At 36.9% G+C, this 16,684-nt stretch overlaps 2 protein-coding genes across 2 annotated transcripts in view; one reads left to right on the top strand and one right to left on the bottom strand.

Annotated features, from left to right (window-relative positions):
• Window positions 1–5,900, bottom strand: part of LOC141441231 (glypican-6-like) — a 92,992-nt gene extending 87,092 nt beyond the window's left edge. Inside the window, exon 1 of the mRNA XM_074105904.1 lies at window positions 5,487–5,900. Within this exon, the coding sequence (XP_073962005.1) occupies window positions 5,487–5,703 (217 nt within the window). The 5' untranslated portion in view covers window positions 5,704–5,900. The remainder of the gene's footprint in view (window positions 1–5,486) is intronic.
• A 2,125-nt stretch (window positions 5,901–8,025) lies between these two features.
• Window positions 8,026–16,109, top strand: LOC141431538 (probable pseudouridine-5'-phosphatase). The gene is made up of 4 exons (XM_074092720.1): window positions 8,026–8,226; window positions 14,762–14,980; window positions 15,087–15,319; window positions 15,400–16,109. Exons 1-4 carry the CDS (start codon window positions 8,115–8,117, stop codon window positions 15,574–15,576), a joined length of 741 nt encoding a protein of 246 aa, XP_073948821.1. The 5' UTR covers window positions 8,026–8,114; the 3' UTR covers window positions 15,577–16,109.
• The last annotated feature ends 575 nt before the right edge of the window (window positions 16,110–16,684 follow it).

Below are 16,684 nucleotides of genomic sequence, written 5' to 3' on the forward strand. Positions count from 1 at the left end.
CTGCGATTAAGGACATACAACTTTTTGGCGACGGGACCTCAAAAAGGGTTCCAAAACCATTTTATCAAGTATGCATGCTGGCTGATGTTAGTTTAAGCAGCAAATCAACGGCATTGAACTTGGCACCTTGGCACATGGCGCCCTTTTAAATCTCACTTCTTTTGTAATTAAAAGTCAACAATCAAGGCATATATTGAACTTGGCTCTCATTTCACATTTATGTTTTGATGGGATATCATTATTTTTTGTACAGAAATAATTTAATTTAAAAATTATAACAAAATAAATTAAAAAAACAAAAAATCCGACTGCCAAAATTAATAGGAAGAAAATAAGCCTAGTGGTCTAGACTAGAACTCTGTTAAGTAGCTAATTTAAAGATCAACAACAGTCGGGACCCATTACTAAGAATTTTTGAGCGTCGATTTAAATGGGTCCCACCCAACTGTTGTCGATCTTTAAATTAGCTACTTAACAGAGTTCTAGACCACTAGGCTTATTTTCCTCCTTTTAGTTTTGGCAGTCGGGTTTTTTGATTTTTTTAAATTTATTTTATTATAATTTTTAAATTATATTATTTCTGTACATAATTTTATCTGTATATTATTATATCTGTATATTATGGAATATGTACTACCAGCATGACAGTGCGCAGGATCATTTCCAAATAAACGTCAGGAGGCATTTGGATGAACAGTACGGACGGCGTTGGATCGGCCGTGGAGCTCCAGTACAGTGGCCTGCTAGGTCCCCTAATATAATAATTTATTGAATGAGGCGTTACTTTGCGGAGGTCCATTTCAATGAATGGTTGTGTCACTCTGAAGATGAGCTCTGGTTGAGTTCGAAACGCGTCAGTGTAGTGTGGTGGTGGTGATAAATAGGTTTGTGTGATTTGTGTGTGTTCTTACAGTGTGGAGGTGGAGGAACTGCATGAACACGCATATTTTGCATAAGCTTAGCTATCGTAAGGTCGCGGGTGAGCAAGGAAATTATTTTAGTTCCCCTGATATAACGCCATTCGACTTTCATTTATGGGGTCGCGTGAAGGCCATAGTCTCCGATGAAACTTAGAAGAAGAAGTTTTTATGGAGCAACCCCTTGGCTTCATAGCAAAAGGCAAGGAAAACAAGGTTTGTTTGTTGCGGAAATCCTTGTACGGCCTTAAACAGGCACCGAGAGCTTGGAACAAAAAGTTAAACGAAACGCTTATAAAAATAGGTTTTACAGGAACTCCTTCTGAGCCTTGCGTATATACGAAACTTTTTGGTGAAGAACTCGTTATATTAGGAATATTTGTCGATGATATAATCGTCTTCTATAAATCCGAATTGACATTTGACATTGTCAAAAAAGATTTGTCGAAATATTTTTCTCTGAAACATCTTGGAATATTAAAATGTTATTTAGGTTTACAAATTGAATACGATTCCGAGAGTATAAAAATAAATCAGAGAAATTATGTTTTATCGTTACTGGATAAGTTTAATAAGAAAGACTGTAAGACAGTGGATACTCCGTTAGTTAAAAAGAATATGGAAAGGAGAACCGAAGGACAAGTTGGTGAGTTTTATCCTTATCAGAATTTAATAGGAGGAGGACTAATGTACCTTTCGGTAAACTCTAGGCCCGATATCGCCTACGCCACGAGCTACTTAAGTCAGTATAATACGTGTTATACGAAGGAACACTGGAATGCTGCTAAAAGGGTTCTGCAGTATGGCTCCACGTACCTCTGTTAAAGTATCTAGACGATAGCGAACACCTACCTCACACCCCCCCCTAAAAAAAATAATAAATTTGACTGTTGGAGAAACTAAGGTTATTTTTATTTCAATCATCATCTTAATATAATGTATATTATTTATTTCAATAAAAGGTAACAAATATAGGAAAGAATCATCTTGCCAACGAAAATACAAACTGTAACAAACAACAACAAATAACAAACAAATAAGTAATAAATATGGAGTTGAAATAAAAAAATAAATAAGACTCCAAAAACCAATCTTAATCATCTTGCTAGTCTTGCAGCCTGGTGGTTTTTGGAGTCACGTAAACCTTGTCGCGAACCCCCTACCGTCGAATAGCGAACCCCTAGGGGTTCGCGTACCCCACTTTGAGTAACCCTGGTTTACAGGAGAAGCGGAAACCCCTTAAAAGGCTATTGTGACGCTGACTGGGCAAACTGCACGATATTTAGAAGGCCATACACTGGGTACGCCTTCGAGTTGAGTGGAAGTCTTGTATCCTGGGAGTCCAAAAAGCAACCTACTGTTGCCTTATCCTCGGCGGAAGCAGAGTATATGGCACTAGCATCTGCCACGAAGGAAGCGTGTTACTTGCGTCGATTTATCTAAGAGATAACAGGTAAACTTTCATCAGTTAACTTAGCTTCTGACAGTCAGAGTGCCATTAATCTCGTTCGAAATCCCGTGCACCACAGCAGGACGAAGCATATTGATACCCGTTTTCACTTTATTAGGGAAAAAGTATCCGATAATGTAATAATGTTAGAATATGTGAAAACTAGTGATATGCCTGCTGATGTGCTAACAAAGCCACTAGGGCCTATAGTACACAAACGATGTACAATTAGCTTAGGTCTAGAAACTTAATTTTATTATTTTTTGTTTTTCTGTTAGTGTGTTTGTCTTGCACAACTTCGATAAAGGGCGGCTGTTGTAGATTAGTAACCTCTGTTGTGCAGACTTGCTTATATATATTTTTTTGATTATGTATTGCCTAGTTACTTGGAATAAACACTCTTGTCAATGAACATCTTTTGCCAACTCTTATTTTACAAATAATTTATTTAATACTCTTCCAGCTCTTTCCTTCAAATATTCCAACAAAATGTCAATATTTTCTTACGTTTATTGACGATTTTACGCGAAAAACATTTGTATATTTTTTAAAACAAAAAAGTGAAGTTTTTCGAAAGTTTAAAGAATTCAAAGCACTTGTTGAGACCTAAACGGGGAAGAAAATAAAGGCATGCATAACAAATGGATTATTTCCTGAAAGAAAATGGTATTCAGCACCAAGTTACAGTGGAATACACACCGGAACAAAATGGAGTCGCAGAACGAGCTAATCATACAATCTGTGAGAAGAGCAGATTGATGCTTCAAGAATCAGGACTAGAAAAGCATTTTTGAGCAGAAGCCGTCCATAATGCAGTCTATCTGAAGAATAGATCACCGACTATTGCAGTCAGAGATAAAACCCCAGAAAAACCATGGACAGGAAAGAAATGTGACCTGAAGAATATCAAAGTTTTCGGATGCAGAGCTTTTATGCACATCCCAGATCAAAAGCGGACCAAATGGGATCCAAAAAGCAAGGAGTTAGTGCACACAGGTTTTTGGGACAATGCCAAAGCTTATAGACTATTAAACCCAATAACTGGTCAGGTGTTTAAAGCCAAAGATGTGGTATTTTTTGAAGGGCAAAAATACTAATCCGAGAAACAAGTATCAGTCACGGAAGAAGTGCCTGTCACTATTCAACACGAGGAGCATGAGGTTCAACCACTACCCAGACAGGAAGAAGCCCAGTCACCTCACGTGGAGAATCACACGAGGGAGGAAGTTCAATCAGGTGGTCTCGAGGTCGAGTGGAGATTGAAATGAGGGAAGAACCTCAGCTGCCTCAAATTGAAAACGAAGAAGAAGTCACTCTTGAGTCAAATGATCAAGTTCAGTGTCAACCACTTGAAAGATTTGACTATGAATCTGAAATAGATAACTTCATATCAGCTGATGAAGAAGAAAATGAAGAACCTTAAACTGAAAGAAGGTATCCTTTAAGAGAAAGAAAATCTAAGCAGTTTCCAGACCACATCTTATACAATGCAACTGAATCAGAGAAGGAACCAACTACAGTTCAAGAAGTTCTCTCTATGGGCTGAAACAAGGTCCACAAGCATGGAACAGCAAATTAGATTGTGAGTTGAAGAAACTTCAATTTAGACAGTCTAAAAACGAGCCATCTACATAAGGTCTAAACAGTCTAAGGTCACAATAATAGCAGTTTATGTAGATGATCTACTAATCTTTTGGAATAATAAAACGAGCTTAAGATTGTGAAGCACCTTATGTCAAAATTTGAGATGAAGGATCTTGGTAAGGCAGACCTTATATTAGGAATGCAGATGACTCAAACGAAGGATGAGATTAAAATTTACCAAGAACGGTATATAGAGAAACTCCTTAGGACTTTTCAAATGGAGAATTGTAAAACAGTTGCCACACCGGCAGTCCCTGGTTCTCACCTAGAGAAATTGGAGAATGGACTGGAACCAGACAAAAGAATTCCATATCAAAATTTGATTGGATCCCTGATGTACCTTGCAGTGTGCACTAGACTCGATATTATGCACACGGTAAGCTTCTTGAGTCAGTTTAACAACTGTTACACGGAAGAAATTTGGACAGCAACCAAAAGAGTGCTACGGTATTTGAAAGGAACCAAAAGCTATGGAATAGTATATTCTCGAAACATAACGTCTAGAATGTTTCAAGGGTATGTTGATGCTAGTCATGGTGGCAAGGAAGACGATAGGAAGTCTTGGACTGGTTATGTCTTCTTAGCTCAAGGAGGAGCTATATGTTGGCAAAGCAGTAAGCAGAAGACCATCGCTTTATCAACTGCAGAAGCAGAATGCATGGCTATGTCGGAAGCTGCAAGAGAGGCTGTATTTCTAAGGAGATTTACAGCAGATTTGACAGTATCAGAGGAAACATGTGTGAATATCCTCAGTGATAGTCAGTCGGCAATAGCCATTGCGCAAAACCCAGTACATCACCAAGTTACTAAGCATATAGAAGCTACCACTTTGTAAGGGAAGCAATTGTAAATAAACAGATAGCTGTTAATTACATTGAGACAAGTTGTATGGTGGCTGTTGCACTAACCAAACCTTTGGTGAAAGGGAAGTTTGGATGGTGTGCAAATGCAATGGGTGTGAGAGCATAAGAGACAAAAGAGAATGTTAAGTATTTGAAAAAAAATTATTAAAAAGTAATATTGTCTGGTATTTTCAAATATTGATGACAATGTCAGTCAAGTAAAAAAATTACTATCGTGTTTTCTTTTGCTCATGTCTCTTGATACTATGTTAAATTTATTGTGTTTTATCTTTTAATTATATTCTGCCAATACTACTGCGTGTGTGCATGATATATTTACCTATTATATCACTTCCGCGAATTTGTCCCAAAATAATGTTGATCCTCGATAATTCAGAAAAAGACGTATCTGTAGGCAATAATTATTGTCCACCAGTACTACTTATTAAATTTAATAAAAACGCATGTAAAGGCTAATTTCCATCAGCCTGTGACATTACATGTATTACACGTATAAGGACCAAGTAGTCCAAGTAATCTATGTGTAGAATCGTTATCTTCATTATCGTACGAATATGAATTCAACGGGCGCGCCGAGCGCTGTTTGCAGCGGCACGCAATCAATGCACTCACCTGAGTTAGGCTGTTCCTGCATGTCGACCGCCGACAACATTCCTTTCTTTTCAAAGAAACTTCGTACATTTGCGCATGATACTTCCGTATCTGCGACACAATTACTCGCCATATAACTGGCGAGTATCAGAACAAACAACATTCGGCTCATTCTCAATCCTTGAATCGATTTTTTTCTGGGCGACAGTTCAACACAATAACACTCTCTAACAGCCATTATTCATAATTTAATTTATAAACATTAATGATAAATAATGTGTTAGGATTAACGTTTTATAAATCGTTTTTAAACGTATTTTTTACTATAAACAAAAACGTAAGCGCGTGCTCACTAATAAATAATTTCACAATCAACTGCGATCCATGATGGCCGCAGTCCGACTGCAATGTAATGACAGACAATGATGTAGATTAGTCCATCAGTCCAACCAATCCGGGATGAGAATCATTCAGCTAGTTGATCAAGGCTGCCAACTGTTTGCATTGAACTGCAGTATAGGCAAAGCAAAGGATATAGAGGCTTGTCATAGTTGTCATACTACACACTACACACACAGTATCAGAATTAGAGATAAGAAATAATAGAATAACACGTGGGTACAACAACGGGCATGAGAAAAAAATAAATATCACGATAAGGCCTTTACCGTAGAAAGTACTAATCTAAGCCTTAAGGTGCCAACACACTATTTAAACCCCAACGCCACGACACGCTTGCACAACACACGCTCTCTATCCAACGCGTGTCAGAGGGCCTACTCCGAAATCCGAAAAATGAAATTCGTAATATGCCGTCCCTCACTCTCGTATTAAATAGTATGTTAGATAAGAGAGACGGAACGAGACGAACCGATTTTAGAATTTCGTAGTAGTCCCGCAATACTAGATTATCAGTGCCATTATACTACGAATAAATAATAAGTCTTTACGGACGGCATCACATTTAACCGTCAGTTAACACTAATCAGTAGATGGTGAAACAGCCCCTAAGACTTGTTATTTATTCGTAGCCATTATATTTGTATTTATAATCAATAAGACTACTAGGAAATTCGAAAATCGAAGTTCGTATCTTACCGTCCGTACCGTAAGCGACGACGTGGCGTGGCGTCGCGTTTCTGCGTATGTTTCCGCCCTTATGGCGGGGACATATATACCAGCAGGGCTACTACGAAACTCGAAATTCGAAGTTCGTATCGTGCCGTCTCTCTCGCTCTCGTATTAAATAGTGTAAGTACCAGAGGAACCGCACGACACGAACTTCGAGTTTCGTGCAGCCGAGCCAAGCTAACTGCAGAGAATAATATGGTAACACTGCCAAATGTAACGCATATTATGTACGTGATTTGACGTTAAAATACAGTGTTGCCAAATTATTCCATTGCAGACCTAGCTTGGCCAGCAGGGCTACTACGAAACTCGAAGTTCGTGTCGTGCGGTCCCTCTGACACTTATACCGTTTAATACAAAAGCGAGAAGGACCGCACGACACGAACTTCGACTTTCGTAGTAGCCCTGCGGGTTACACTATTTACCGGCACAGATAATACCGACCTGATATTTCACGTACACGCCCATAAAAACTGACAAGTTAGTTTGTTATGTATTATGTACTAGCTGTTTCCCGGGGCTTCGTCCCCGTTGTAATTTTTCTAAATTCTCTTCCATAAAAACCATCTCCTGACAATAACGAACACAACAAATAAAAAATTAGCGAAATCGCTCCAGCCGTTCCCGAGTTGTGCGCTTAGCAACACATTTTACGATTTATTTTTATTTATAGAAAAAAAAAAACAAGAAATTACGTCATGTATACGTACCGTGCATGTAATTCACACGTGATAATGTTGCGAGGATTGAAATTATAACCACTTTTAGTAGGATTTTGGCTGAATAAGTCGTCAAATTTGCCGTGTCGCAACAGGACTTTCCGGTATTTACATTTCTTTGGACAGTAAAAAAAGTAGTGTTTTAAATTAAAGAGGGTATTTCAGATTAAATAAAGCACAAATCCGGTATCTTGACTCATTATGTTATCAACGTGACCATGACGTGACCACATTAAATAATTATAAAAAAAACGGTTCGGTTTACTCTTGAACATAGTCTGGCTAATGAAAGATGAACTTGCAAAAACGCGTCAGTCAAAAAAATTGCAGATGGTATCACCACAGAATAAGTAATAGTACAAGTACAGAAGCTTCTCTGCTCTGCCGTACAAGTGACGAATAGGCATAAGAATCGTGCCTACTTTATACTTCTCTGTATATCGCATGCCTATTGGTAAAAAAAGGTTAATACGAATATTTTTGAGAAAAAGTGAATCTTAAGAACCACAATTAATATAAAAGATATCTGTCGCACACCACTTTTGATTGTTTCACCCATGTTACAGCAGTAAATTTCCAAAAAACTATTTTAACACACAAAGGTACTAAACTTAACAAGTCACAGAATAGATAATAGTACAAGCTCAAATGTCTGTTTTCTTATACTCTTTGATCTGTTTGCCCATGACATTTGAATAATGTTGCTACTCAAATAATAGTTTGTGATTATTTAGATATTTTCTTAAAGATTAACCTATTAAGTAATAGATTTACATAACCATAACAAGCCGCCTTAACAATGTTGAATTGTACTAAATCAATCTTCAATACTTTCGGGAAGCGATTCATATCCACGATCAAGACAAAAAATGTAACACATTGTATTTTTGATATGGACGGACTTTTGTTAGGTAAGTTACTGTTGTTTGGTAACTTTTGGTTGTCAAGGTTAATGTACTTCTGGAAATTAAGCATATCAAGTGGTACATATTTCACTAACATTCCCAATATTTCGATGTTATAAGGGGTTTTACATCATCAAAAAAAGAGTCGTAATTATTAATTTCTGACATAGACCTAGTCTTTTGTTAAATGATTTTTAGCCGATATTAAATACACACATTTCCCTCAAAAAACCTGTACCTGTGTATGTTCCGATGTGTATGTAACAAACAATACTGCCATCCTCTAGCTTCTTTAAAATGCTACTTCTTATAAATAAAACACTATTTCATTAAATTATTTTTTGGGGTGGATATGTATAAACTTCTTCCTCTCATGCTCGTAAAGTTGTTATTTATGCTGAATCTAGGCAACATAAAATGACTTTTTATGCTCTAGTGCATAAAGTAAAATCTTCGTCTAAGACCAAGGTAATCAGGTGTCAACAGCCACAAACAAAAGAGTTTCTATATATTTTTTTAATAATTTTTATTTGATGTAAAACTTTTTTGGTTTTACATAAAATAAAAATTATTAAAATAATAAATCAAGAAAACTAAAAATTAATGATTATATAGCAATGCATGAAAAATAAAAGGAACATAGTAAGAGAAAATTTGTTTCCACTGTTAATATTTCATTTCCTCTCAATTAGTGAAAAGCAGTGTGAATCTCGAATGTTAAAATCATTTTCCCCTCAAGGTGTCCATCCACCCTCGCCATACCTGTAAAATGGGTGCGCCAAAGTTGGCATAATTTTTCAACCCCGATTATTGGAACTCCGAAAATGTTTGTCATACAATTTTCTGTCATAATACTCACTATTAATACTTAGTCACTATTACTACCGATCATAACTCCGAAACATTTAAAACCATAATGGCAGTTGTCATAAATATCTCTTGTATTCCTTTTTTTTGTCATACTTTTTTTAAGCATATTGTTTTGTGCTCATTAACCTTCATTATCATATATTTTTAAAGCAGACTTATTTGTAGCTATAAACTTCACTGTCATACAGTTTATGGCCTGTGTTGCTTTCGTTTAGTGAAAAAAAAAATGTGATAAAATAAGTATTTCGATAACAACGCTATCAATGGGCGAAGCAATTACCATCTGTTAGATGTTATTACTGCAGACATTATTTAACCACAATAGATGTAAGTAACAAAGAAACAACAATGCGTCACCAAATCAATTTTATATGAATTTTACCCTCAATCGTCTTATAAGTTTTCGTAGATGTCAGAAATGTAGGTTAGGTTAAGTTAAAACTGCAACCCCCTCAAAACCATACTGCTACCAGTAAAGTGGTTAGGTTAGGTTAGAACTGCAACCCCTACAGAACCAAACTACTGCCATTAATATAGGTTAGGTTAGGTTAGAACTGCGACCACTACAGAACCAAACTGCCACCAGTAAAGTAGGATAATCACAATTTAAGTAAATAATCTCATCAATATCATCATCTGGGCCTATTTATATTTGTTTATTTCTCCTCCATATTGATAATAATATATAAAAACTTTCACTCCAGTTCCAACATCGTATTAACGTTAAATAAACGTAAAAAAAACTGTATCGATGTTTAAATGTTATGATTAACAAGTTTATTGAATTTGATGATTATGAATGACAGAAATATGAAAACCAGCGTTATGAGTACAAACATATCTTAGTGACAACGTTATGAATTACGATATTCTGATAAGTGACAATTATGACCTCAGTTGATAGTAGTACAAATTTATGACAAATAAAATTATGAAGTTAAAAATTCGGAAGAGTGATGATTCTGGCTACAAATCGGTAGCAGGAAAAAAAATCGGAGGATCGATTTTATGCGAGTCAATATGGACTCCTGTAAAATAGCTTGTTTTATGCTTTTTGTACAATCTACTATTGTTTGAATTGCGAATTGCAATTGTGTTATTTTTTATTCAAGCAGTTAAAAGTCAATCAAACATGGGGAGTTGTTTTAACCCTTTCGTTTCGGCAAAGCTGTACACAAAATCTACCCAGTTTGCCAGGTTCATTGAAATGATATCAGCTCCTCAGTCATGTGGGCGAGTTAATTCATTCACAGAAATGATCCTCATACGTCCGAAAGGCGACTAAACGCGGCCAGGTAAACACTTTTCATCACACTTGCTCATAAACAGTGTCGTAACATGCAGGCTACGTGGTTGCAACCCCCCAAATAAAACACTCGACCTTTGTTCTTTTCATGAAACCCAAAGTCGGTAAATGAGTCATTGCCCATACTGATACTGCTGCGCGCGCTGCGCTGCACGACCTGCAGGAGGACCTCACGCACGCACTCCAGGCACAGCTGCGGACTGAGAGGGCGGCGGGGTGCTTGCGCTGCCAAGAGCGCAGCCAGCGGTATTGGCAATTTTTGTAAAAATATTAGTTTTTCTTTGACAAATATACATTTTTACTCGCAAATGTGATGAAAAACTATATATGCCGCACGGGCGGAACAAATTACGAACATCGACTTATTAAAGCCCTCAGTCTTCAACTTCTGGCTTCTAATAGACTCTCGTTCGTAATTCCTTATTTACCGCCCTAAGACACAAATTACTATTGCAGAGCCGGTTGATGAGATAACTCGTTATGTAGCTAATATTGTCGAAATGATACTATAGCAACTAGGTATGACTGGAGGCCCTTGAGTAGGTACGCGACGCAATGTGTCCAGGTACGGAAGTAATTGACGATTGCCCTAATCCAGGATGTAGTGACAAAAATTTGAAAATTTGCAAACGAGTATACTTGATTGGCAGTTGTTTTTCAACCTGTGCCTGACCTGACCCCCCAGGGGGTCGCGAAGCCTCTTTATCCGGGTCGCCGAGCCCCTATTATTGCTGGGAAAACTACTTCAGTAAAAAAAAAAAAGTTCAAAAATATATATTAAGAAAATGTTACCTTTAACTCATCATTGAAAAAAAACAAGGGGTAGGGGGGTCGGGAAATATTTCTTCATACTAAAGGGATTGTGTCATGAAAAAGGTTGAAAAACACTGTGCTACCGGATCTGAGAGCTTATCGTACAACACTAGTTCTCCATCAGCTGGGCTGAAAGGGTTAATAGCCTACTATCTATAGTCTGCAGCTTTTTCATATTTCTGCAGGAATTGCACACTATCTAGGGTACAAATAGCAGGCTATTCTTCGCTACTCAATGGTTTATTGGGCCGTTTCTGTATGCTGAACGAACATACAAACGAACACACATAACCCATTGTTATCATAATTTGATTGCTTAGTAGCGACATCTCTTGTCTGGGTGAGCGGTTGGTTCCGAAAGAGTGTGACGTCTCTCGATGAGAGCGGAACATAGATGTCGCTAGTGCTGCTGCATAAGTAGCATAGTAGAAATAAGCAACCTGAGATATGTATGCATAGGAAAAATTCGTGTCTAGATTCCTGTCCAGCGGTGGTGTAGGGGTTATAGCACGCAGCACGGATTGCTGAGGACCTGGGTTCGATTCCCAGCGCTGGTCTCTTTCTCTGGTTTTTCTGTGCATCCATGTCTCAGTTTGTATTTTCGATATGGTTTCACGGGATACCCGTAAAAGTAACAAATTTGGAGTTGAAATAAAAAATACAAAAAAGACTCCAAAGAACCAATCATAATTTGATTGCTTAGTAGCGACATCTCTTGTCTGGGTGAGCGGTTGGTTCCGAAAGAGTGTGTCGTCTCTCGATGAGAGCGGAACCTAGATGTCGCTAGTGCTGCTGCATAAGTAGCGAGGTAGAAATAAGCAACCTGAGATATGTATGCATAGGAAAAATTTGTGTCTAGATTCCTGTCCAGCGGTGGTGTAGGGGTTATAGCACGCAGCACGGATTGCTGAGGACCTGGGTTCGATTCCCAGCGCTGGTCTCTTTTTCTGGTTTTTCTGTGCATCCATATCTCAGTTTGTATTTTCGATATGGTTTCACGGGATACCCGTAAAAGTAACAAATTTGGAGTTGAAATAAAAAATACAAAAAAAGACTCCAAAAAACCAATCATACTATATACTACCCGATTCTTGTTGAACCACATTACAAAATTGAAGATTACTCAAGGAAGTGATCTTTTTGGTGAAATGTCATATTTTGGACATCTGGTATAGGGGGAATGTGATAAACAGGTAAAGTAGTATTTTGAAAAATGTGGTATTATAGGCAGGAGCGAAATATTTCAATTTTATCAAAAACAAAAGTATAAAAATCAGGCAATAGCAGAGCCCTGCTTCTAAGTAATATAATAAATAAAGGCAGTGTGGTGTCATTTTATATTGGTTGATTAGGACTCACTCTTTTTTTTATGTTTTTAAATTAATATAAGTATTTTATTTTTTGTTGTAGCCGCAATACTTAATAACACATGTATAAATTTCAGCAGAATAATCTATTGCTGTTCTCAGTAGACAGCCCTGTGAAAAACAGATGGACAATGTAGCAACATAAATAGGGTTAAATATGTTATGAAACAATAAAAAGTAATTGATTATTATTGTGAATTCAAAAAAAGCCTAATTATGAATTAATTGTTGAATACTTACTTTTCAAATCGATTTTTTGGACATATGAAAAAAGTTGAGACATGTTGAATATTTTAGTGATTCTTATATGATACTTAAACCTAATAGCACAGGTAAAATAAGACAGTTTGGCGGCAAAACAAGTACATCAATAAAACTTTGTTTATAACTTTTATCTTGGCACTAGAAATGAGGATCTGCCGAGTCGTACCAAAATTGTTAATGTTAAAATGCCAATGTTAAAAAAATGCAAATTTTACGAACTAAGTGAGTGAGGTGTCATTTTTTATGTAATTTTTTGCGCTGAATCGAATGAGACCATAACCATGAGTCCAGACTCATAGGATCAATATTTTGCGAGATATGAAGGGTTTTTGTTGAAAACCGAGAACAGTCTAAAAATCACTTAAGTACCAACAATAGTTTCTCAAGATGTGGATGTGATTGATGGTAATACTGATTGTTCTCAGTGATCCCGAGAAGCCTATATTGTTGCTTTAACCCAAAATTGGTCGAGTTAAAATAAAAATATTTAGTTTATTATGTTTTCAACAAACACAAGACAAACAACCTGGTATGGTATGGGCTCATTCAATTCAGCTCAAAAAAATGCATACAAAATGATACCTCACTTCCAGGGGGAATGGCCAGCAGGGAGGGAGGGAGTTAAAAAAAAAGCAAATTTTACGTACTCTGCGTGTTAGGTGTCATTGTCTATGTAATTTTTTGCGCTGAATCGAATGACCATACCCATACTTATAGGATTAATCTTTTGCAAGATGTAGGTTTAAAAAAAACGGTCTAGTGCGAGTCCCACTCGTACTTGATGGGCTCGGTATCTCACTAGAATGTTTTAAAAATAGTTCACTCATATGTTTTTGTTAAAAAATCTTATACAAGCATCTTTTGCTGACTGTACTAAATTTGAGTTGAAAGTTTCCACCCGAACAAACAGTTAAATTCCCACCTATACCCCCTGGAAATGAGTTATCATTTTCTATGTATTTTTGTGCGCTGAATCGAATGAGACCATACCCATACTCATAGGATCAATATTTTGCGAGATATGAAGGATGTTTGTTGAAAACATACAAAAACTCGACCAATTTTGGGTTTAAGCGGTTTAAGCAACAATATAGGCTTCTCAGGATCACTGAGAGCAAACAGTGTTACCATCACATCCACATCTTGAGAAACTATTGTTGGTAACTGATTTTTAGACTGTTCTATGTTTTCAATAAAAACCCTTCATATCTCGCAAAATATTAAACCCATGAGTATGGGTATAGTCTCATTCGATTCAGCGCAAAAAATTACATCGAAAATTAAACGTGTAAAATTTGCATTTGTCAAACGTTGGCCCCTGCCCATACCCCCTGGCCTGAGAAAGGGTAGGACGTCTAAATTTTGGTAGAACTCGGAAGATCCTCATTTCTAGTGCCAAGATAAAAGTTATAAACAAAGTTTCATTGATGTATACATATTTGACCGCCAAAATATGCAATTTTTCCCGTACTATAAAATCTTCAAAATAAGTTCCTTAATGTTTCATCATCAATAAGTGACATTATTCAAATTCAAATCATTTGTTCAGTAAATAGGCCGCAATGGGCACTTTTACGCGTCATTTTTTTTAAATACCAGCGCTTTCGGAAATACCATCATTGCCAAGAAGAATGCGCCGCAAGAAACTTGGCAGAAATCAAAAAGTATTTTTTTTATAAAATAATTACAAAGAAAGTACATAAAAACTATAGTATAAAATTAAAGAAAAAATTAAATAAAAAGAACAATAATAATACAAGGATATATGGGGTCCTTTAGTTACAAAACTAAAAATAAATATGTAACTATGTTCAGTGGAAGTGTAGAACGCTTCCACCATCATGACTTAAAAAAAAATGATTCTGAAATATACATTTAAGGTGAGAATTCGGGTGAATTATGAAAAACATTTTTATTTCAGATACTGAATTGGTTTACAAGAAGATGGTCACTCAGTTATGTGCAAGTCATGGGCATAAATATACAGATGAGCTCATGATGAAGGTACTTGGGGGAACCGAACAACGCTTGTCAGAGATCTTGTGTAAGGAATTAAATCTTCCAGTTTCTCCAGAGGAGTTCAGGAATCAACTACTAGAACTGGGAGACACTATGCTTGCCGGCACTCCTTTATTAGATGGTAATAGAGTAATTAATAGCAATTGTTTTTTTTTTATAAATTCTTTATGTATATTCTCTCTGTCATAAAGACATTATTTAAATAATTTATTTTTTTGTTTCTACAGGAGCAGCAAGATTAATTAAACACTTGCACGAAACTAAAGTCTCGTTTGCATTAGCTACCTCCTCCAGTGAAAGGTCTGTTGTTACAAAAGTGGCTGCTCATAAAGATTTATTCAATCTATTTCACCACATGGTAATGGGAAGTAGTGACCCTGAAGTCAAATATGGAAAGCCAAATCCAGACATATTCCTTGTAGCTGCTGCGAGATTTCCAGATAAACCACATCCATCAAAGGTAATTTGGATTAAACAATGGACTCAAATCTGTAGTACAAAACGAAGAAGTAAGCTCATTATTTTTTCATTTTATTTTAGTGTTTGGTCTTTGAAGACTCGCCACATGGTGTCACAGCGGGAATATCTGCTGGGATGCAAGTAGTCATGGTACCAGACCCTCATTTAGACAAGGCATTGACTAAACACGCAACTATAGTGCTACCATCATTATCCGAATTCAAGCCAGAATTGTTTGGTTTACCACCTATGCAGTAGGTACTTAACAAATGCGTAGGTACTCGTATAAACTCAAAATAAAAACTGATATTTATCATAATAAATAAGTGATCACTTTTATACCTTGTCACTTTAACGTCGTGTTTGGAAAGCCATACGAAATTGTTTACCTACCGATTGAAAGCGACAAGGTACAAAAGTGATCACTTATTTATGACGTTGATTGTACATATAGCATGAATAAAGACCTCATGACAATGTCATTTTTGGGATCGTTTTGCAGAACAGGGGCGCTATTCCGAAGTTCGTATTGTACCATCTCTCTCACTCTGCGGATCGGTACGATTTGAACTTTGTGGTATAAGGCCAGATCTAATCCAGACCCGAGAGACACCGCGGGTAAAGGCCGTAAAGGCTAGTAGCTCATAAAGCAGCGTTTCCACCTATAATGTGCGAATATGTGTTGCGAAGAATGTGTTTTTCATGAACCAATAGAAACTCTTCATTTAAACATCCTCGCACAGGTACCATGCCTTCGGTACCGCTCTGCCTTCAGAGCATGACATGAGTGCGTGTGAGCTAACTTTGGGGGCGGCAGACGTGAGCTTGCCTTCGAAATCCAAAAGCTTAATGGTTACTTGACCTGAAATGTATATTTCAGAATTAAATTATTATTATTTTTAATTTATGACGGTGGAAGCATTCTACACTTCCACTGAACGTAGATATAGTTAGTGTTTAGTTTTTAATTGTATACTGTTTTTAACTGTACTACTGTTCTAAGTATTTTATTTGTAATTATTTTATTATGAAAAAATTACTTTCTGCCAAGTTTCTTACGGCGCATTCTTCTTGGCAATGATGGTCTTTCCGAAAGCGCTGGTAGTTTAAAAAATGACGTGTAAAAGTGCCCATTGCGGCCTATTTACTGAATAAATGATTTGAATTTGAATTTGATATACAGTGCCAAACAAACTCGGCCGTCTAGACAGAGCAACGATGAGGTGCGGTGCGGGGGAGAGCGGCGTGGCCCCGCGGGCGCCCCGTCCACTCCGACGTACAGTGCGCGATGGTACTGCCTGCGAAGGGTGTCGTAATTTGTCATGAATAAAATTTAATAATTGTTCCAACACAGGAGTGGCCAGTT

Source organism: Choristoneura fumiferana, chromosome Z (assembly GCF_025370935.1).
Source record: "Choristoneura fumiferana chromosome Z, NRCan_CFum_1, whole genome shotgun sequence".
Taxonomy (NCBI): Eukaryota; Metazoa; Arthropoda; class Insecta; order Lepidoptera; family Tortricidae; genus Choristoneura; species Choristoneura fumiferana.